We start from the raw sequence: 22158 nt of genomic DNA on the forward strand, positions 1-22158 counted from the left end.
TGAGCAGGGTGCTTTCTTCCTTTGGTGAAGCTGAGGGAAAATGGGAGCCAGAGCTGTCCCCGTTTCCAAAATGGGCTTCTGGTTTCTTCCGTGGCGTCCTTGTCCTTTTGTGGTCTCCGGAGTCTATTTATTTTTGGTGAGATAAAGTTTTCTTAGTAACATATTCCTCCTTTCTTGTAGTTCCCAGTGACCTGACTGCAGAGGAGCGTCAGGAACTGGAGAACATCCGGCGGAGAAAGCAGGAGCTGCTGGCCGACATTCAGGTAGGAGGTCACAGCGGTGACGCGTGCGGTGTGACAGGTGTCCTTTACAAAGAGTCATTTCATGACATCTTCTGAGTTGACCCCACCCCAGCTCTGAGCAAAGTGTAGTTACTGACAATAACCTTGGTTTCACCAGTGAGAAGAGGGAAGCTTAGGTTAGGTGGTTTGCGAAGCCCTCACCCAGCTGGTCAGTTGTCAGAACTAGGTGACCGCGGCCCCCCGACTCCCAAGCGGGTTTCTCACTGCCGAGTGGGGCATGGGTGAGGGCTCAGGCGCTTGGAACATGGACTTTGGGTTAAGCTAGACCCACGTCCCGTCCTGGCTCTACCTCTTCCCTGAGGACCAATCTCAGATAAAAGGATCCTTTGAACTTCAGCTTCTTCAGCTGTAAGATAAGAATGAAAACACCTGTTGATAGGCTGCTGTCAGGGTTAAAGGAGGCCCTGTTCCCTACGAGATGCTTTACCAGCGAGCGGTTTCATCTGTGTTTCTAAGATCCTTTGCGTAACTGCAAAGCGGTGTAGGACGTAAGTCATAGAAGCCATTGGTTGGATTATTTTAGCCCTTGGGGCAGCAGGTGTTATTCTTGTAGAATGCTTTGTAAAACATTTGGGAGTTTGGGGGTGGGGAGGGAGGGGGCCTGCCCTGGAACCCCAAAGCTGCAGTGTGGGAAGACGTGCTCTGGTGTCGGCTTCAGTTTAATTTGATCATTTGCACTAATTCTTTGATTCCTGTTTCACTGGTAAATGCTAGGAAATCTCAGCAGTTTTTCACTAGAAGCCCCTTTCACCTTGACTGTCCCTTCGGAGGGTCTGCCATACCCATGAGAGGGGCAGGGAAGAGGCAGGAGCTTGGGTTGGACGTTCCCGTTGCCCGCCGCTGGGCGGCAGTGTTGGCCCAGCCCAAGCGCCGCGGGCCTGGCTGGCTGGGCGTGTGGGTCCTTCATCCTGTCTTCAAGCTTAGCAGGCTGCAGAGATGCTCTGACCAACTAATCAAGGCAGCCACCTTTCGGTGGAAAAATACCTATTTTATGCAGTGTGTACAACTATAAGCTGCTTCTCTAGACTGTGACCTCCTTGAGGTCGGGAGCTGTCTTTTCCAGCTGTGTGTTCCCTGGAACGTTACTGTCTGGGAGGAGCTCAATAAATATTTGTCGAAAAGAAGAATTTTCCAAATGTTAAAGATTTTTTTTTCTGGTTTGTCTTATTTTATTTCATTTTGGTTTATTTTGCCTTGTGTTTGGAGGGAGTTACGTGAGCTGTTAGAGGGGCTCCTCCCACTTGCATCGGCTCCTCCTGGTAACTCTGGACTGTCTGTTTTGTAGAGGCTCAAGGATGAGATAGCAGAGGTAGCTAATGAGATTGAAAACCTCGGGTCCACAGAAGAAAGGTGAGTCCGTCCAGTTGGCCACTGGGTGTTGTGGCTGCAGCCTTCCCGAGCACCCGGCCTGCACTTGCGGCCTGTGTACTAAGGGAGCACTTTCTGTCCTCGGTCCCTAGCAAGCACACGCGTCTCCCTGTTTTCTGTCCTCCCCCCTGCAGTGCAGGGGCTCCGACAGGTGAGGGCCTTTCGCATGGTTGCAGACATTGAACCAGAGACCTCTGAAGGCCCCCAAAGCCTGAAACAGCCCTTAAATGACTGTGTGAACTGGTGTGTCTTCCCTCTGCTGTTCACTGTGCTTGCATTTTAGAGTTTGTGCTTTTCCTTTGTGTCAAGGAAAAGCTTAATGCTGCCCGCACCGTTTCCGAAGGCTGGAGTGCCCAGCTGTGTCCGAGTGCCTACGCTTGGAGGCAGAGTGTGGACGTGGGCCTTATAGTGCAACGTGACGAGGACTGTTTGCAGGTTGACGGCATGAAGTGTCAGCGAGCTCCAGAGTTTAGTTTTGAATGGGGTTCCCAGACCGTTTTCTAAGTACTTAATACACTAACTGGCCTGTTTCTAACGCACTACATGTCTGTATTTTTCTAAGCCTAAGTCCCCTGTCTGGCTTCCTAAAACCATTTGAGTTTGTTATTTTAAGTGGGTGTGGGCAGTGCCATTAGAGATTAGTAACGCTCGCGGTCTACCGAAATGGCCGGCTCGTCACTTCCAGGCTCTGATTGTCAGGTTGGGATTACAGCTTTCTTAACTTTACATTTAAAAAAACTGTAGCTTTTAAGCAGTGGATATATTGGAGTTTATCAAAATTTAAAACTTCTGGTCTTAAAGATACTATGAAAAGAAACAGGTAGGTAAACCACAGCCAAGGAGAAACATTTGCAATAAATAGTGTGTCTGGAAAAGGACTGGTATCCAGAATATATACGTAAAGAACACATGCAAGTCAGTGATGAGAAGACAGCCCAGAACTAAGAGTGGGCCTGGGTCCCTGGTGTTGGCGAGCCGGCGTGGCCACTGGAAACCGGTGTGGTACCTTCTCGTCGGGGGCCCCACGCGCCTGTGCCGTGGCCGGCAGTGGAGCGCCCAGGCGTTCATTCGCGGGAGATGGAAGCGTGCCCAGGGGAAGGCCTGTGCAGCCGCGCTACGATGCTCTCGCTTCGCACGGCCCCACCTGCGGGCCGCTGGCGAGCCGGCCGGCCGCACGGGACAGGCGGGCTGAGCTAACAGGCTGTTGGCTCCTGCAGCACACTCTCGCCGGGTGGTAGAAATGTTCTAAACCTGGTTATGGTGACAGTTGCACAGCTTCGTAAGCTTACTAAAATCGTTCAGATGAACAATTAAGATGAGTATATTGTGTGATAGATACATGATACCTTAATCAAGTTTTTAAAAAATCATGTTAAAAGAAAAAGCACTGGGATAGAAAGAACAAATGGACATGGGGCTGGGGTCAGGATTTCAGCTGACCTTCCACACATAGTCCTAAGTATGCCACACTCTCCTGATCGTGCTTTCAAAACTCCCCACGAGTCAGTGGGTGCAAGTGGGAATGACATTAGTCTTTCACAGCTTTCCGACTGCCTGGAGTGCTAACGTGGCTGTGGTGGTTGTTTTACAGGAAAAACATGCAGAGGAACAAACAGGTAGCCATGGGCAGGAAAAAATTTAACATGGACCCTAAAAAGGTGAGCAAGAGGGTGCCGCCGGAGCCCTCGGGCTCTAAGATGGGGTCGCTGTGGTGCTCAGCTGGGGCCCGGTGCTGTCCGTCACAGCTTCCGGCCCTTCTGTAGCGCACACGTCCCGTCGTCATGTCCTCAGCCCTGGCTCTTCAGCTGGGACTCCTCCGACCCTTCGTGTCCATTGCCGAGTCTTATTAGATACTTCCCGTGTGTCCAGAGCACCCACACCCACATCCTTCCTCTGCCCTTTCCCCTCCTCTCTAGAGGTTTCCAGTGTGGAGTGTGATTGGTGTCCTTGTTGTCTCTTCTAGGGGATCCAGTTCTTAATAGAGAATGACCTGCTGAAGAATACTTGTGAAGACATCGCCCAGTTCTTGTACAAAGGGGAAGGCCTCAACAAAACCGCTATTGGTGACTACCTGGGGGAGAGGTGAGGGCTCGGGAGACGCTGGCGGCAGAGGGGTTGGTCAGGAGTTCCAGCACGCTCCCAGTCCCCGAAGAGAGCTCTGTCCTGAGGCAGCTGAGTTCTGGGGAAGAGTGGCTGGTGTGAGGGAGGCGTGGGGACAGAGGGACACGGGCTTCTTCCTTGCTGTGTGTGGAGCCGGCGGGCCTGCAGGACTCCACGTGGGAAGTGCCTGGCTCGGGCTGGACGGCTTGGATTCTCAGGCTCAGCATCTGACTTCTGCTCCCCACCCCCATCTTCTGTTTTTCCTCCTAGAGACGAGTTTAATATCCAGGTTCTTCACGCATTCGTGGAGTTACATGAGTTCACTGACCTTAACCTTGTGCAGGCGCTACGGTGAGTGCGTTTGGGGAGGGCGCCCTGGTAGGTGGGAGAGGCAGGTCTCTGATGCCGTGTCTGTCCTGTGTGGCGTTTTGGTGAAAGGATGTTTTGGGGGCTCTGTTGAACATCCTAAAGAACCTGTGACCAAGAGAACGAAATGACAACACACCCCAAAGACACATTTTGCAAAACTCTTCCTCATGTCTTTCATTTGGGCAATTTCATTAAGAAATTGGTGAATGTTTAAATTTTGAAAGGTTTTCTAATTTTCAGTGTAGAAGACCCTTTAACCCCCTGCCCTAGAATAGGAGGTCAGTAGCTGTTCACTTTGTCTTAGAAGGAGAGTAAATTTTCCTTTTTTATTAAATCTTTTGTTAAAGATTTATTTATTTGAGAGAGCGCGCACATGCACACACCTATGAGGTGGGGGAGGGGCTGAGGGAGAGGGAACGAGAATCCCAAGCAGACTCCGCGCTGAGTGTGGAGCCCTGCATGGGGCTCCATCTTCTGGCACATGAGCGAAACCCAAGATTCCCGGCCATCCAGGTGCCCCCGTTTTTTACCGAATCCTTTGAGACACTGCCCTTCGGTGCCCTCGCCGCCAGAGGCGTCAGCAGCATCGGCTTTCGTGTTGCTGTTTGGAGAGGTAAAGGTAATGCACAATGAGACCTGTTGGCCGGGGGTCTCTCTGACTTAAAGGGATCAATGGTGAATGGTCTGATAGAAGATCTTCTCTTTTTCCGCCACCTCATCTTGTTTTCCAGAGATGGGAGCTCATTAACCTGAGCATGATTTCTAGTTCAGTCTTGTGTGTTCATCTGAGGAGGAGAACCATTTTCTTATACAGAAAAATCTTAATTTTTCACGTTTTCTTAAGTACTTTACCTTTGTCTAAGAGAACAGTGATGTAGAACTGTAAGTTTGCACCTGCTCGGAGCTGCGGGAGCAAAAGCCCCATGCCAGTGGGTCCCCTTTTGCCCTTTCGTATTAACACCTATGGGAAGTGTAGCACCCGTTCCTGGAGAAGTGAGTGGTGTCCCCGAGCCCCGGCCCACTAACACTCCTGTCCTCAGCACTCATCACCTGTCCTCACCACTCAGGCAGTTCCTGTGGAGCTTCCGGCTACCGGGAGAGGCCCAGAAGATTGACCGGATGATGGAGGCGTTTGCGCAGCGCTACTGCCAGTGCAATAATGGGGTGTTCCAGTCCACAGGTAGGGCAGCCGTGGGCCCCACTGATGGCCAGCATTTCACACGAGAGTCTTTCTTGGCACTAGATGGTTTCCAAAACAGCAGGACCTAGGTTCATGCCAAGAACATTGATTTAAATGGTAGCTGTAATGGTGAAAAGTTGGGAATGATCCAGAAGCCCAGGGAGTAGGGATAAGGGGGTGGGAATGCAAGCTGTAGTAGCTGAGAGGTAGGCAATGTGCACCTGTTAAAAATCATGTTCTCCATGTCTGTGGCTCACTTATTTTATTACTAGAAGTTTGGTAAGTACGGCGTAGGAGGTGCAGTCGACAATATTGTTACCAATATATTTTTTTTTAATGTTTAAAAAGAGGCTTTATTGACATGGGGAAAATGCTAGTAAGGTCAGCAAAATAGGATTTCAAAGCTATGTATCTGTTTTGATCGCAGTTTTGTTAAGAATTTGCATCTGTGAGCTACGTTCGTGATGTGCTGCACTAGGCACATTCGTGTAAGAAAGCAAACTAAGTTGTTACCAGGTGGTGGGATTATGGGTATTTTGTATTTTCTTTTCTATACATCGTGTTGTTTCTCAGATTGTTGCAATCTGAGAAACAATCAGCCTGAGGTCTTGAATACTTGGTGTGCTGCTTTGTGCCTTGCTCTTTCTGGTTCCCGGCAGATAGCTCTCGTTTAGAGGGCGTCCAGACGTGTGGGTTTGTCTCCTTGTTTTGAGGGCGTGGCTTTTAGACTTGATTCCATCAGACGTTTCTTGGTCCTTCTGGTGGGATGTTTCTGATCCTCTTTCTGCTTTTCTCCTTAGACACGTGTTATGTCCTCTCGTTTGCCATCATTATGTTGAACACCAGCCTACACAACCCCAATGTCAAAGATAAGCCCACTGTGGAGAGGTTCATCGCCATGAACCGCGGCATCAACGATGGGGGAGACCTGCCCGAGGAGCTGCTCCGGGTGAGCGCGCCCTAACCCAGGAGACGGTGAACTCGGGACCGGGGGTGGGGGGAGACATATGCTCCGCCAAGTGGCTGCTCGTAAAATTCATTTCACTGTGTGAATTCCATTAAGAAACTGGTAGTGAGGCCAGGCGAGGGAACTAGGAGGGGGAGTGGTTTAAAGTGGGAAACGGAGAGCGTGAGTGCAAGTCAGGCTGCTTTCTTTTCTTTCTTCGTCATCCATTAGGCACCTTATTTACTTCGTCCCTGCGAGCTGCCTCAAGGCAGAACTGGTCGTGTTCTTGTGTTCTCGGTGCCTGACAAATGCATGGCACTTATATAACCGATGCTTATTGAATAAATGAAGAGAAAGGGGGAGGGAGAAGAGATATTTCTAGAACCAGAGACATGCAATGTCATCTTTTATCCCAGAATCTGTATGAGAGCATAAAAAACGAACCCTTTAAAATCCCAGAGGACGATGGGAATGACCTCACTCACACTTTCTTCAATCCAGACCGCGAAGGCTGGCTATTGAAACTCGGTAAGTAATGCACTCTGGGTTAGGGCTCCTGGCGCAGAAACTGAGAAAGAGAGGATGCGTGCGTGCACTCGCACGTCCGCGCGCTGTGGGAGAGTGGGGGTTGGTTACAGGAGGCGCTGCGGAGAGACTTTGGTATGAGCTCCTGGTGTTCTAACGAGATCCACCTCCAGAAAGGAAGTGAATACACAGTCAGCGCCCCAGGGGTATAGAGATCCTGTTGGGCACGGATTCACTCTGCATAATATTGCTCCCGTGGGTTTGCGCTCCACATTTTTACCCTGGAATTTATTGGCCAGGTTTTGTTTCAAGGCAGTTCCCGAAGAACCTGGTCCTTTTCCTTTCTCCGCCCTCTTCGTCCCCGGGAGGGTGGCCAGCCGCGTCCATCTCTCTACTTCCCATCACACAGATTTGTATCTGGTGCTCCCGCCTCCCCCACCCTAGTGCATCATCACTTCCTTCTGCATCTGGCTCCCCACAGGCAGCATGCATGGCAAACCTGAGCCCTTGGCTGCAACGCGACCCACAGCGCTCTTACTCATTCTCGGGCAGTGGTTCCCCACCCCACCTCCCCAACCTCCTTTCCAGTCCAGATCAGCCACTTTAATGATTTTGTTCATTCAGAAAAATTTTTTTTTAAAAATTCCTCTTCCCTCGGCCAAATGTGAGCTTATGTTGCTGAGATTTGTGGTCATGCCTAGAGGTGGTAGAGTAACCAAGAGGAAAAGTAGGGTTTTCATGACATTTGTGCCCACATTACGATTGTTTCATTAATTGTTCCCGAACACAGAGAGAGCCCCTGGACATAACCAGCACTTTTCTGACCCTGAGAGGATACGTTCCTCTGTTTTCTTCGGCCTTGCCCTTCTGATGCACAGTTTCCCTCATCACCAGGAGGTCCTCGTTAGAATGGTCCCCCTCTACCATTTTGGCTGCTAGTCCTGGTGAAATTAGAAGTCATTCCTCTCTTGGTGATGACCGACACCTCTGGAAAGTGCTAAAATGGAGTCTTTAAATTTCTGACGAGTTCAGGTAGCAGTAGGATTTATATGTCCTTTTAAGAGCATGTCCCAAGTCCTTGTGTCGCTTAGTTCATAAATTCTCCTTAGAGCACCACTTCCCCAATCAGAGTTTTGACTTACCTCTTGAGTTGGTCAACACTTCTCTGGTATTTCAGCCAGCAGAATCCTTGAAGTGAAGGTTCTAAAATCGCTAACCCCAGAGACGGCCATCCTGCCCTGCACCTTTCCTGCCAAGTGGATCGAGCTGAAAGGAAAACCACTGGAAATTTTAAAAGTACATCCGAGTTTGGATTTACTTCCCCTCCAGTGAAATTTGTTTAAATGCTAATGCTGAGTGTTAGCTTTGACAGCCCAGATGCTAAAATTAGAACAGTGCAGAGATTAGCTTGGCTCTTGTACCAGGATGACATGTAAATTCATGAGGCATCCCATGTTTTTAAGAGGAAAAAAAATGAACAAAATGTGGGATTTGTTTTTAGGTCATTGCATTACCTTTTCTAAAGCTCCTCCAAACCCCTAACCTTCCTACTGTGTTTTCATCGTAGCCACTTAGGGTCACCCGTGTGTACTGCGTGCTGCAGGAGGCAGGCTTCGGGCCGGCTGCAGTTGTGTGTGTATGTCCGTGTGTGCGTACAGCCGTAAGAATGTGTGTTCTTGTGTGCACACACATGTACATATGTATTCATGGGAATATGTGTGTGCATTCTTACACACACCTTAAAAAGTGACAGCCCTCTGCAGAAAGACCTTAAATTTCCCCCCAAATTTTCCTCTCTTAGCTCCGGATTCTGGACAGACTAATAAACATTAGCTTTGTGAGCACGGATCTGCGGCATCTTTGGGGCCAGGCGTTCGGTAGTGCTGCAGAGCCCACCTTCACCGGGTGGTGTGGCAGGTGAAACAGGCTCCCCCATTCACCTGCCAGACAGTGGCGTTCGCCCCACTGCTGACTTTATGTTTGGCTTCCCCAGGGCACATGTGAATGACTGATACATTGCACTTTAAGATTAAGGAGTTTGGTTTAATTTCTTTGTTTTAATTTTCTTTTCTCCCTCATTTGTATGTTTCCATGATTTTGGCTCTCCTTTTCCTTGCCCCAAACTCCAGGAGGTATGTAATCCCCCCCCAACCTGCTCGCTCGCTCTGCCAAGGCCCCTGTACTCGCTGCAGCGTTTTCTTAGTTTGTTATTTTTGGTTATTTTGTTTTTTAATTGCTGGTGGTAGTGTTACTGCTGCTTCTAACTTACTGTACAGTCCCTAGGGAACTGGTCAGGATCAGGGGCTCATATCTTCCCTTTTAGGACTAGTGCATAGTGAATCAGACAGCTAGCACCAGGCCGTGGAGTAATTTAAACTCCACTGAATGCGGTAATGCAAGAAAACATGCTAAGAGTGGGTTTATGAAAGCGGAGAAAGTATTCACTGAATTTTCTTTTGGAAAGATTGGCCAGGCATATTCTCTATGTGTTGCATTCAAATTGACCACACGTGTGAATTACAGTAATTTCTGAAGAGGAGGAAGAGAAGGAAGGTTTGACTTCCCAGCGTCATGTGCTTCTGATACACCCTGAGCAGAGAGCACGCCAGGACAAGAAGTAAATGAGACAGCTTGGGACATTTGCCTTTGCATGGAACAGGGAAGTGGCATCTCCCAAGCTCAAAGGATGCCAAGTTTGGGGGGAAAAAAAAAAAAAAGACAAAAACCAAAAGCCCACCCCAGAAGTCCTAGGTGTTAGGGGAGGGCATTATGACCTCAGCTCTGTATTCCAAGTTCTGTTTTGTTTTTCTCCCTCCTCTTTTTCAGTGAATATTGTTAAAAACCCAAAATTGGCCATTAGTTATGTTGTTGGTTTCTCCTCCCCATTTGCTGATTTGGGGGTTCTCCTCAGGTGCGTGCTCCTGCGTTACCTGAGCAGAGAGCTGCACGCAGAACAGCCCCAGCGCTCACGTTCGTTAGCACGGTCTGGGGACTTGTCAGTGCTAGGGCATCCGGCGCCTGGCCTTCCCACCGGGGGTGGGGTGTCCTGTGAGTTCCACAGGGACTGTCTTAGGTGCGCGCATTGGTCTGTCTGCTTGTTTCATGTCTGTTTCTTTCAACATGGAAATGCTCCCCGCGGACCGCTGCGGTGCCTCTCACGGCACGGGTCTCCGCAACGCAGCCGGTTGTCAGGGGGACTCATCAAGCTTTTGTAATCGGGGTGGGGATCCTTCCAGCTTTGCTTTTCCTCCTAGATGTCCTTCCACCTTCTTCTTTTTTCGCATCTGACCCCTCCTCCATGACCTCCTAAGCCCCGAGGGCCCCCGGGTGTTCCTGTGGGGGGAGCGCATGGGAGTCAGCATGGGTTGAGGTGTCCTGTGTACGGAGCCCTGCGTGGGGATGAAGTCCCAAAAGGTAGAAGAGCTGAGTCCTCGGGCTCTGAAGGGGGGGCGGGGGGTTCCTGTTTATAACATTGGCTCCAGTTCTAGATTCCTTGTCTTCTTTTTCTTGCTCATTTGCTTTGATCCTGCCCAGCCTTTCCCATTTTCCACACGCATGTCATATTTCCATCTGTGGTTTTTCTCTTAATTCATGCCCTAGGGCCTTAGGGACCAGAGGCACGTGCTTGCATAAACTGGCAAATTGCTGCTGGGGGGGGGGGCAGTCCTAGCACAGGGCCCTGGCGGGTGGGCAGCGTGTGCGTGCTGGCGGTGAAGGCCTCCGTAACCTGGGTCTGTGCAATTCATGATCAATCACTTAACCTCCCCGAGACTTCAGGCCCCCACACAGAGTCATAAAAGGGACTGAAAAGTCCAACAGGCCTTCTCCTCGATGCCGGGACCAGGGCTGGGTGTGCCCTCTCTGTAATGGTACGTGCAGTGCTCCAGCCATTGCGTCCTGTCGAGACCCCGTGTGCGCACGTGGCAGCACGCCCCCACTCTCAGCTCAGCTGCCTGCGGTGAGGGACGAGAGAGAAAGCATGACTAAGGTCATACCAGCCCTGCACCCCATGGGCCTTGTCTTTTACGAAGATCGGAGAAGTGATATTCTCTGGAGGTTAAGTCTCAGCAAGTAGAGCATACACTGTCGAGGCAGTAAGAAGCGTGTACAAGCTGGCACGCGTATGATGACACAGGAAGGCCTTTGCGTGACTTCTTTGTGGTTCGCATTCAGAAAGCTGCCCCTTGCCCTGATGTACGCAGACAAAGACAAGGTTTGGCTCACGGCCGTGAAGGGAGCGCGCGGTGGCTTCACTGAAACAGCCCGCAGCAAGCCTCCCTCCCTGGTGTCCTTCTGAGCATAGCTTCACGGCCCCAGCGTTGTTTCACGGAGGGAGGACGGAGGAGCCCTTTGGCACTCACAGCTGCCACTGTCCGTGCTCCTTTGGCCCGCAGCCCCTCCCCTAGCTCACTGTGTTCAGAGCTTCGGGTGAGAAGTCCAGGCTTGGAAAGGGCTCCTGAGCGCTGCTTCTGCTCACTGGTGGGTTCCTCCCCGATACAGGAACTCTGCCTTGTCTCATCCAGGACTCGGGGGGAAATTTCATTTGTAGGACACGGGCCCGGGGCCTGAAAGCCAGTATAGAAATTCACTATAATCAGGAAGGTGAGGTAGAGGGTGAGACCACAGGAGTTTGGGTTCCACATTCCAGGAAACCTCTAGATTTGATTGTGAAGGGGTTGACATGTCTGATGAGCCCCTGCATACGTATGTGCCCTGGGCTGGGTGCCCTCACAGTGTGGCTGGGACCGGGGCTGACCCTCTCCCCTCTGCTTCCTCTGTTGGCCCATTTCCACCACACCGACAGCTCCTGCTGGCACCACTCCAGCCTGGTCAGATTTGCATTGCGTGTCCTCATTGCCCGGGGTCCCTCCCCTCCGCCATGCTCTCATCCCACTATCCTGAGTTCATGTCCAGGTGCCACCTGACTTGCTTGCTCTGCTTGTACCCACAGACTTTCACTCTGTGAAAGGTGCTTCTGTTTTGGCTCTGTGTCTTGTTACTGATGTAAATTTTGCCATGGTCTCAATGTTCTCCTGGTGCCCTGCCCCTCGCTTCCTCCTCCCTCGTGCTCTCTGAGGGGGGAGTTCTGTGTTACAGAGCCGGCGCGGGCCCGGTTGACTCCTGTCCGACATGCATCTCTGTTTGCCCACAGGTGGCAGGGTCAAGACATGGAAGCGACGCTGGTTTATTCTGACTGACAACTGCCTTTACTACTTTGAATACACGACGGTGAGCATCTGCCGGTCCGCCGCAGACGGGGTGGGGGGTGGGCCCGGTCTCTGTGTCTGCACGGCTCCAGTCAGATGCAGTCAGAGGAGGCCCCGGGACGACACTTGAGGGGAAGAGGAACAGCTAGGACGGACCCCAGAGTCGCGGGCCCTGAAGATGATGTGCGCGACCTGCCAAAGGCGTGGTGGCTGGGGGCCGACATCCAGCTCTGGACGGGGGCAGGAGGAGCCTGGCTGGGAGAAGGCAGCAGCCCGGCATTACGTTCAGCGTTAGAGACGGGGTTTAGAGCCGGGCTAGAAACAGTGAACATGGGTCAGGGGGCCGAGAAAGAGTTTGTGGCCCCTTGAAAGGGAGATGAAAATCACCATGTGGAGAATTCAGGTTTTCTGGATTCGGGAGAAGCAGCCCAGGGGTGAAAGACGTAATAGAGGAGAAGGAAGTAAAATGAAATGAGAGACCTTGGGAGTTACCTGGAGTTTGAAGTTTTCTTCGACCGTGGAAGTTTGTTGGTTTTCAGCGGGAACGGAATCACGGCGCAGATAGATAGATGTTACGTGTAAGTCCCTCTAATAAGAGCCTGTGAGAATAACAATGATAAAATAAGACCTTTATCGAAGCTCCCTCTGGCACAGCACCCAGAAAGCCTGGCCGGCTGAGCTCACACTGGCTGCCCACCTGTCCCTTGGCCCTTTCTCGCGTCTCCGCTCTGCTTGGCAGTGTGGGGCTTGTGTCTTGACGTCAGTCAGGGCAGTTGTTCTGCGAGCAGGTCCTCACTGAGTCAAGGTCGTGGGTCCTACTGAGACCGTGGAGATTCGGAAGATCGTTTCTGACGCGTGTAGAGCACGGTGGGACTTGGATGATTAGTGAAAGTCCGGACGTAAGCCTCAGTAGGAAGCGGGACGTCCCTGGCACATGCCTGGGTGAGGCGGCCGTCCGCTGTGGCGCTCCGTGGTCGTGGACGCCGTGTGGATGTAGGTCCGCACACAGAGAGTGGGGATCGGCCTGTGATGCGACGTCACTCACGCTCAGAGGCTGCTCATTATGACATTCCGTAATTTTCTTATTGTTTCGCCCAGAGCACCGCTGTGAACAGCTCAGTACATTCCTTTCTGTCCCCTCCCACCCCCGCCCGGCCCATAGTCTGCCTTTTTTCTCAAAGATATCGAGACTAGTGGCATCTTTAAAGTCTCCTTGGGATTTTTTCACTGTTCTTGGGGTTAAAATGAAACATACACAGGCGTCTCAGCAGTATGCCCTAAGTTCGGGAGCGGGCTCGGCGGTGATGCGGGAGATTCCACAATGCTGTGGTTCTTCCTGATGCGGACTGTGGCGTCGCCTGAATCCCACACTCCGTTCAGCAGCATGCCAGCCTTTATTAGGCCACAGGACATCAGAGAATGGGTTTCTGCAGACACACATGGCTCTCGGAGTGAAGGTGGTAGGCAGAACTGCCACACACAGTCCCCTAACACAGTGCGGGCAATCTAGGAGAGGAAGAGGGCAGTGGCAGCTGGGGAAGGAAGAGTGACCACTACCTCAGAACCGCACAGCGAGCACAGCGACTGAAAGCAGGGACGTAGGCTGTGGCCTGGGGGGCCGAGCAGAGTGGCCCTTCCCCGCGGAGCCCTGCCGCCTCCCCATTGCCCTGAGTCAGGGAGAAACAAACAGAGTAGGCCTTTTTCCCTCTTCCGATAGGCGAGCAGTAAAGTCTGCTGCTGGGTAGGAATTGGTGAAACAGGAAAGTGAGAAAATGGGCCTCACTTCCTGCAGCGGCAGTGAGGGCTCTGGGCTGTGAACTCAGTGGGAGAAGTGTTCACAGGGAGTGCGCCCGTGAGCAGCACACCCACCCCAAGCAGTACGTCCGTTCCCAGAGGAGAGCCAGAGTGCGGCAAGTGTCTGAGACGGCCCTGCCCTCTGCTCACCACTCTCTCGTGAGACCGTGGAAGGGGCCAGAACACAGGCTGTCCGCCCTCCCCCTCTCCCTCCGCAAGGTCCAGACTGAAAAACAAATGAGAACAAGAGTGATGTATTTAGAATGTAAGTGATGTATGACTTATGTAATAATAAATAAGTAAAAACTGTGAGGAGTGGAACAGATTACCCAAGAAGAAAATCACCGTCATAGAGGAAAGGTTTGAGACAGTCAGATCATATCTGGAAAAGACAAGTATGAAGACAATTAGGGGAGAGGTAACCAGTTGTGGAGGACAGAGAAAGTTGATCCCAGTACCGGAGCCCCAGCACCGGCGTGTTCAGAGATACCATTGATTACGGGACTGTTGCCCGAAAAGGAGAAGGAACCTGCGTCTGCAAATGGAGAGCGCACAGTGTGGCAGGAACATTTGCTGTAGGGAGCTTGGTGGCAAGGCTTAGCCCAGCTGCACTGCTGACCTTGGGGTGAAGTCTTGGGCTGTTGGGTGGCTGGATGTCCCGGAGATGGAGGTGTGAAGTGCGTGTGTGTGGCGGCCTTTGCTGAGTTGGGAAGCGTTGGGGGAGGGCCGTGGGCGCGAGGGCATGGCAGGGCTCTTCTCCTCTGTTCTGGACAGGAGTGTAGGTGCCTTTTTAGACCCATGTGGAGTTGTCAGGAAGGCAGTTTCTCTTTGAAGATCCTGCCGTCTGGAGAGGGGGACGATGGGGCAGGAGGTAACGGGTACACACACACAACACAGTCCCAGGCATTGGAGGCACAGAGCAGGCACCTGGACTGAGACCAGGGCTTTCTGGGGTTGCTGACCCTGGAACAGAGCCTGAAGAGAAGTGTAGGGGAGCCAGGCAGAGAAGGGAGATGGTTTTCTGTGTGAGAGAGGCTCGCGTGCTCGCTAGGGGGCCTCCCGTGGGCTCTTCTGGGACACATCCCCTCTTTCAGGGCCCCTGCTGAGCCTCCCCTGGGCGTTCTTCTTGCAGAGGCCCCTGGTTACAGGGATTCGTGTACCCATGTGCTTCCTGGCCCTCTTCTGATTTTAGAGCATAGGGTGTGGGCCCCAGAGTTGGTTTGTGAGGTCCAGGTCATGGGAGAAGAGCAGAAGGGCCCAGGGGGCGTGTGGGTAAGGAGTGTGGTGGGCCACGTGCTCCTGCCCCAGCAGTGAGGTCTTTCTGTCTGAAACTGTTCTACAGGACAAGGAGCCCCGTGGGATTATCCCGTTAGAGAATCTGAGTATCCGGGAGGTAGAGGACTCCAAAAAACCAGTAAGTATTTGGGGTAAGGGAGAGGCTAGAAGGGAGGAGTGTAGCAGTTCTTTGAAAAAGACTGAAATTGCCAAGATTTACTTAAAACTAGTGTCATATCTCCAATTTAGCCTGACTTTAAAATTATCGTTAGTATTCAAGCCAGAGATGAGGCTGTAAACAACCTCATCACTCTGCCCACGTGCTTCAGTGTCACGTGTGGACGGTCCCACGAAGGATGGAATTGTCCTTCCTTGCACCACTCATGCCTGGGCTGCTCGTGTTAGGACCTTCAGGCACCTTGCAGGTACCCCCTTTGTTTGGAATACGCCGATACTGCGCGGTGGGCTCCGGGAGGCATCCGTGTGACCTGCAGCGCTCCGTGGTTTTGGTGTGTTGGGAGTGGAGCGGACATGCACCTGGCTGGTATCTTTGCTAATCAGGCTAACTGACATACAGCCTCGTTCTCCAGAATTCCACTGCGAGGCTCCTCTTCACAGGAAAATACATATTGCCTGTGCTTTATGGGGGTCACAATGAAGAGTCTTTTGAGGAAGAAACTAACATTTTTTGTTTTTGTTCGGCAGCTTTCTCAGATCTTTGACACCCTCTCCCTCTCTTTTGTGATCCTCAGAACTGCTTTGAGCTTTATATCCCCGACAATAAAGACCAAGTCATCAAGGCCTGTAAGACAGAGGCTGACGGGCGGGTCGTGGAAGGGAACCACACTGTGTACCGGATCTCAGCCCCGACGCCTGAGGAGAAGGAGGAGTGGATTAAATGCATCAAGTAGGTGGCACGTGAGACGTGGCTGTGCTTTCTCTGGCGAGGGCTCTACCTCTCAAATATGTACCGTTCCCGCTGTTGAGTGCACCGCCCGCCCCCTCGGTGGCTCCCGCGTGAGATCCTCAAAGGCAGAGTCTGACTAGAATTCCCAGACTGCTTTTCAGTGGATCCTTAGATGCGTGACCGTGACAGCACGTTGACGACAGTGCCTCGGGTCTAGGCTTCCCAGAGGGCTCCTCGTGACCCGGGGAGGGGTGGGTGCCGTCTGTTCCCCTGGTCGACCCACATTTTCGAAAGCAGGCCTCATGGTCAGAACTGCAGCTCAGTGGAGATAGTAATTGTAATTTTTCATCATTTCCGGGGAGACTTGTCCCATTTACAGGTGAGGAAACTGCCCAGAGTCACACGGCCGTGCTCTAGGGTCACGGGATAGACCCCCACCATTGACCGCTGTGCTGTGGGGAGACTGAGGGTCTGGGGGGGGGAAGAGGGTTCTCAGGCTTCCACGGGTGTGGACAGAGCAGCAGACCCAGAGCTTGGCTCCTGCTCTGCCGAGCTGCACAGTGCGAGGGGGTGACGGGCTGGAGCTGTCCTCCTCCCCCTCCCCGGGACTTGCGTGAAGCCTGTCCAGATGGCCGTCGTGCCCCGCGGGCATGGAGTGGCTGCTTGTCTCAGTGGCAGTTTGTTCTGAGAGCGCGTGACATCCCCGGAGGCCAAGGAGGCTGCCCGGACCGGGTGATCCGAGGCCCTGCAGCCCTGCATTCCCTCCCATGACAGGCATGCTTCCGCCCTGGCCACAGCCTGCTCCCAAGGGGGAGCGCTGGAGTTTGGGGTGTGTTTTGGTGTCGCTGCTGAAGCCGGTGCAGGGTCTGGCCAGGGTGGAACAGCAAAGAGATGACTGAAGAAAGACACATGATGGACTCCACAGGAGTCCGCTTGGAAGTCCTATCGTGAAGAGACAGGCTGGGCAGGAGCACATGGGTTTGGGGTCAGACCACCCTGTGCTGAGTTCCCTCTGACTTGGGCATGCTGCCTGCCCTCCTGCCAGACCCTCGGCCTCCTTGGAGACCCACTCCTCCTGCCCTTTCGGTGTGATGGGGATAACTCCTGGGACGTCTTGGGGTGAGACGGGGTCATGTGGTGACCCTGGTAGCTCCCCTTCTTGATGTGAGCTTTCTGACCCTCATCCTGCGGATGGAGGCTGCACGGTGTCCCTGGAGTCAGTGCCCGGAATGAGACTCCAGAGCCCACCGTGCATGACGAGCAGCAGGCGACGTATGGACGCGCTGACTGACTCTGTTGTACATGGAAACTAACACTATACCGTGTGGTAACTAACGAATTTAAATGAAAACTTTAAAAAAAAGCCCTCCACTGAGGTCTGGATAGAGGAGTGGCCGTGCCCTGGGCATCCCGGCCAGTGAGTGACCCTCACCCACGTGTCCTACGCTCTGTTTTTACCATACTTTTTTTAAAAAACACATTTAACTCTTTTGTCTTTATGAAATGTGTTTTTAGGGTATGGTTTGAAGTAAGAAATGTAACTTTATTCTGGCAGGTGAATAGCTGGTTGCGTGCTACCTGGCTAACCAGTCTGAGGCGTGCTCTCCACGCAAGCTTGTGTGTGCGCGGGTTACCGTCTGCGGCCGTGCTGTGTCGCCACTGGAGCGGCACGTGGCGGTGCACAGCCTTCCCTGCGCGCTGTTCCGTGGTTTTGTCTGCAGTTGTGCGTTTCGTCTTTCGTGTGGTCTGTGCTCCTACAGCCAGAGCCACTGAACATTCTTGAAAGTCGCGTTTGGAATCGTCCGGTCCTTTAGCGAGGGTGCGCGGGTGTGCACAGGCCCCCCCTGGGCTGGCTCAGTTCCTGGCTGGGCCCCGGTGCTGCCTGGTCCCCAGGGCAGGAGTTGCACCTCGTGTTCATGTGCCCCGAGTACCATCTCCTCCCCCTTCACCACAGCCTGGGAAGCACGGTTGTCCCCATTTTACAGATGAGGACACTGAGGCACAGCAAGGCGAATTAGATTGTCCAGAGCCACAGAGGTGGTACTGATCTTGCGACCCGAGCCCTGTGACTCATCAAGATGCGCTCCTGACCGCCACACGGTGCTCCGCTTCTGCGTCCTTGGCTCTCCACGTTGAAACTGAGGCCTTTGTGGCAAGGTCCCCTTGGGACAGGTGCCAGGGACTGTTGGTCCTAGCTGCCCTGAGGAGCTGTGGAGACACTTCTTAGGGACACGTCATCTCTGGTGAATAGGCCCCAGTCTGTTTGCAGGGCCTGTCATTGGCCTGGTCAGGTGCAGAGCCAGCGGTGAGCTGGGCTCGTGGGCACTTAGAGTGTGGCAGCTCTGGAAGAGCTTCAGCACGATCGTGGCACCACGTGCTGGACAGTCGGGAAGGACAGGTGCACGGGGGTGGCCCTGCTGTCACTGTCCCATGCTGGGGTCTCTGGGGCACTGCCAGGGCACACGCAGGCTCCCTCCCTGCCGGGCTGTGGGCGCAGAGTGGGCCTGGCCGGCTGTGCCCCAAGGCCCCGCGACAGTGTGGACAGTCCACGTGTGGTCTTGGCTATCGAGTTGGTGCACGTGAGACTCGAAGTTGCACGGTTACAGACTGCGGCAGCCGTCAGAGCAGCACATGTCAGACCGCCATGGGCCACGGATTGCGTGGTGCTCGCTGTCGTGGTAGGAGGAAGTAGCACATTTGTCTTTCTGGGCTAGGGTGTGGTAAGAGTGTGTAATACTCTGTTGCTAACCCTACATCCACTATTAGGTAGAAACGGGCAGTAAACAGTCCAGAATTACCTTGTCACATGCACTGTGTGTCTCTTTCAAAGCTTGTCCCTTATGTCGTTGTGTGGACACGATGAAGGTTGACGCCACCGACGTGGCCTTTGCAGTGCCAGTCGAGGGGGCAGGGGGCACAAGTGCCGCTGGCGAGCCCCTGCCCGGGGCTGTCTCCTCTGGGCCCGTCCCTCAGTCTGTTCTGTTTTCTCCCCTCTGTGTGTGCAGAGCGGCCATCAGCAGGGACCCTTTCTACGAGATGCTGGCAGCACGGAAGAAGAAGGTGTCCTCCACGAAGAGACACTGAGTCTACACAGCGAGCAGCGCCGGCGTGCGAGGCGTGCGAGGCCGCGGGTTCTTCCTCCCGTCCCCCCCACGGACGGGCGGCGGGTGGCTGAGCAGGGGTGGCCCCTGCGGGGCGTCACCCTGAATTCCTAGAGACTGGCTTCAGCTTTGCTATTTGTTTTTAAGTGGGAGAAGGGTAGGCAGCTCGCACGGGCGAGAGGGATCTGACACCCGGGAGGCGTGGGGTTGCGAGCCTTTCTCTCTAAGAAGAACGGAGCCCCTGTCAGCACATCAGCCTCCTTGCAAGTCTCCCGCTCAGCAGGTCTGATAGCAGAGCTCGAAGCCAACTGTTTACCTCTTGGTTATTTCCCTGTGAAGAAGCCTTCGACCCTGCACCGTAAATACACGTATCGATATATTATTCTATGTTAAGAGAAAAGTGGAATGGAAGAGAAGCCACCTACTATAAAGATATATTTTTGTTTTTTAAAGAGAGAAGAAGATAAAGTAGAGCCGTTCAGCGGCGTTCTGCCCGGTCGGGGCTGCCGGCGGGAGCCAGCTTCTCAGCAGCCGGGGCGCGGGCGGACTCGCGGGCGCTCCGGCCGAGGCCTCTCCGGTCCAAGTGCTGGGGGTGCCGAGGGGAGGAGAGAACCGCTGGACTCCTGCTGTTTTTTCTCTTTCAGAGCTCCTTCTTGTCGGGCTTTAAAATGCAAAGTCGGCATTTTCGCTTGAGCTAGATACCCAGTAACCAAAACTGCGAGGAAGGCGGTCCCAGCTGAGGCTCGGCGGCCTGGTGGCGGCCTGGCTCTTCGTGGTTCTTCCTCCGCCTCCCCCGAGCTGCGGTCCTCGTTTTAGAGGAAGGAGCAGGTCTTACCTGAGCACCTTAGGTCTTCAGCTTTTTCTGCCTCAACTCTGGCCCCGACCTGGACTACTGTCGCCCGTTGGGGGCGGGGCACTAGCCGGGAGGGGGCCCTTCCTCTGCCCGGCAGGGGCAGGCGGAGCACGGGGGTCCAGGCCGGCCCGTCCTTCCCTCCCGGAGGGCCTGCGTGCGGGCTGGCCTCGCCCCTCCTAACTCATGGCGTGAAGGGAGCCACGAAACGCAGCGTCCTCCTGCCGTTCTCTCAGGGACTCTCGGGGCCGCTCCCGCCACTCGTCCAGGCCGGGGCGAGCAGGGGCCGGCGGGCCATCCCGGCGCCCGCATGTCGCCTCACGGAAGAAGGCCAAGAGCTGCCGGTCCTCTCGGGCGGCCCCGGCTCCTCCGACTCCGTTAGGGCAGGCGGGCGTCTCTGGAAATGGCTTTTGTGAAAGGGCGTGATTGGGGGTGCTGGCGGGGGGACTTTCTAGGGTCCCCTTCATACAGGTCCTCCCTCGAGTGGCTTCAGGCGTGTTCCTGCCGGAGCTCGTAAGGTGACGGGAGGAGATCTGGGCCGCCGGGGTCCCACCGCCGCCGCGTCCCTGCGCTGGTTCTCCCAGATCCCACGCGGAGAGGCACCTGGAGCAGTATTAGTCTATTTATCAGAGGTGTAAATAATCCATGTATAGTTTTTCTCCTTTTAGATTATTTTGTATTTGTTTAAAAAAAGTTTTGTCAAAATATAAAATATAAAGAAATGACTGAAAGTTGTTGACAGGGTTTTAAAAAAAATTATAATTATTATTCCAATTGTTTTTTGTTCGTTTGGTTTTTTGCATTGTAAACTAGCGCCAAGGAACTGCAGCAAATAAACTCCAGATCTGCCCAAAGCACCCCTGTCGCCTGTGGCCTCCTTTCCTCCTGGGATGGGGGGCGGCGATCTCGGAGCGCAGTCCCACCGCTCCCTGCGGGGCCAGCAAGGGTATAAACCGGGAGCGGGGAGGAGGGTCTGTCTTCTGTTAAGGGGGGCACAGTGAACGGCAGCTTCCTCGTGGCCCCGTGTGTGAAGAAGAAACGAGCAACAAACCTCCAGCTTTGAGCTAAGATTCCGCTGGTGGAATTTCAGAACCTCTGTCTCCAGATGAGCCTGCGGAGTGCCGAGGAGGGGTCGTCGCAGTGAGCTAGCCCTCGAAGGCAGGGAAGAAGCCCCGAAACACAGACCGACGAGCCCGGGCCTGTCCCCTCGCCGGCGGGCCTTTCCCTGAAACAGCAGCCAGTTCCCATCCTTGCTGCTTGCTGGTTTGGGTCGCTTGGCTGACGATGTTTCTTCTGCAGGCCTTCCTGATTTCTGCAGCCATCCGGAGCGTGTAGCATCTCGGAACCCTGTGTGCCATGGCTCTCTGCAAGAGGCATCTCGGAGAAACCAGCGTTCCTTCCCGCACTCTCGGCCAGCACTGCCCTTTTCCATCGATTCCGGCTACTTGTTCACAGCCCAGCCCTTCCTCACCTTCCTCACTGGATTCCTGCAGTGCTTGTCAGGGGGCCGTGTGTCTCTGCCTGGCCGCCCCTCAGGCCCCCTTCCTTCCACGTGGGAACCCTCCCACCTGCCTGTTCCCTGCGATTTGGCCCAGGCATCCCACCCCCGGGGGGCTTCTTGATCCTCACCCCGCGCTCCCTGCCAGCACCCCAGACTCCCCATCACCATTCCCACTACACTGACTTTCTTTTCTGTTTGGAAAGGAATACTCTTTGTTGTACAGCTTACCGAGTTTTACAAAATCACACTGAGTTTTAATTTTGTAGTGGTTTATCTCAGCCCAGGCAGAGTCCGTGTGAGCCTTTCTCTGTGCCGATGCGCCAGTGCAGGGAAGGAGAAGGTGCTCGGTCCCACACACAGACTTGCAGGCTCAGAGAACCGGGGGAACTTAGAGCCCTGCCTGGACAGGACTTCTCCATCACTGGCTGGTCTTACCCGGGGCCATCCATCCCCTAGGCCTTTATCTCCAAGGGCCCTGGCCTGCAGGACAGGGGGCGTGGGCCAGAGAGCACAAGATGGTACCCAACACCCTTCCAGTACAGTGAAAACATCCCGATTCCAGCACCCAGTCCACTCCCTGATGACCCCCTGGCTGAGGCCACTGGGCCCGGAGTGTTCTGCTGGTCTCTCTCTGAAAAGCTCCAGGACCTTGGCCACACTTGCTTCTGTTGTGTGGGATAGGGGAGGGCCTGAGTGAAGCCAACCCGTGGTCTCTGGGAGCTGTTTTCTGTTT

The 22158-nt window shown here is 53.7% G+C and overlaps 1 protein-coding gene and 1 non-coding gene across 4 annotated transcripts in view; both read left to right on the top strand.

The window, feature by feature from the left end:
- CYTH1 (cytohesin 1) overlaps positions 1-20781 on the top strand; it is a 77588-nt gene extending 56807 nt beyond the window's left edge. The window contains exons 2-13 of one of the 3 annotated variants that reach the window (XM_040640103.1): positions 181-263; positions 1588-1652; positions 3262-3328; positions 3634-3752; positions 4041-4121; positions 5207-5319; positions 6120-6268; positions 6682-6794; positions 11941-12019; positions 15134-15205; positions 15819-15973; positions 18979-20781. In XM_040640103.1, the coding sequence (XP_040496037.1) occupies positions 181-263; positions 1588-1652; positions 3262-3328; positions 3634-3752; positions 4041-4121; positions 5207-5319; positions 6120-6268; positions 6682-6794; positions 11941-12019; positions 15134-15205; positions 15819-15973; positions 18979-19057 (1175 nt within the window). In that variant the 3' untranslated portion in view covers positions 19058-20781. Of the gene's footprint in view, positions 1-180; positions 264-1587; positions 1653-3261; positions 3329-3633; positions 3753-4040; positions 4122-5206; positions 5320-6119; positions 6269-6681; positions 6795-11940; positions 12020-15133; positions 15206-15818; positions 15974-18978 lie in introns of those variants that run through there. The other 2 variants (XM_040640102.1, XM_008693820.2) reach the window with 2 other exon arrangements.
- On the top strand, positions 8147-8250 carry LOC121105127. The gene has a single exon (XR_005837556.1). It is a non-coding gene; the product is annotated as a U6 spliceosomal RNA (small nuclear RNA).
- Positions 20782-22158: the final 1377 nt, after the last annotated feature.

Source organism: Ursus maritimus, unplaced genomic scaffold (genome assembly GCF_017311325.1).
Source record: "Ursus maritimus isolate PB19 unplaced genomic scaffold, ASM1731132v1 scaffold_24, whole genome shotgun sequence".
Taxonomy (NCBI): domain Eukaryota; kingdom Metazoa; phylum Chordata; class Mammalia; order Carnivora; family Ursidae; genus Ursus; species Ursus maritimus.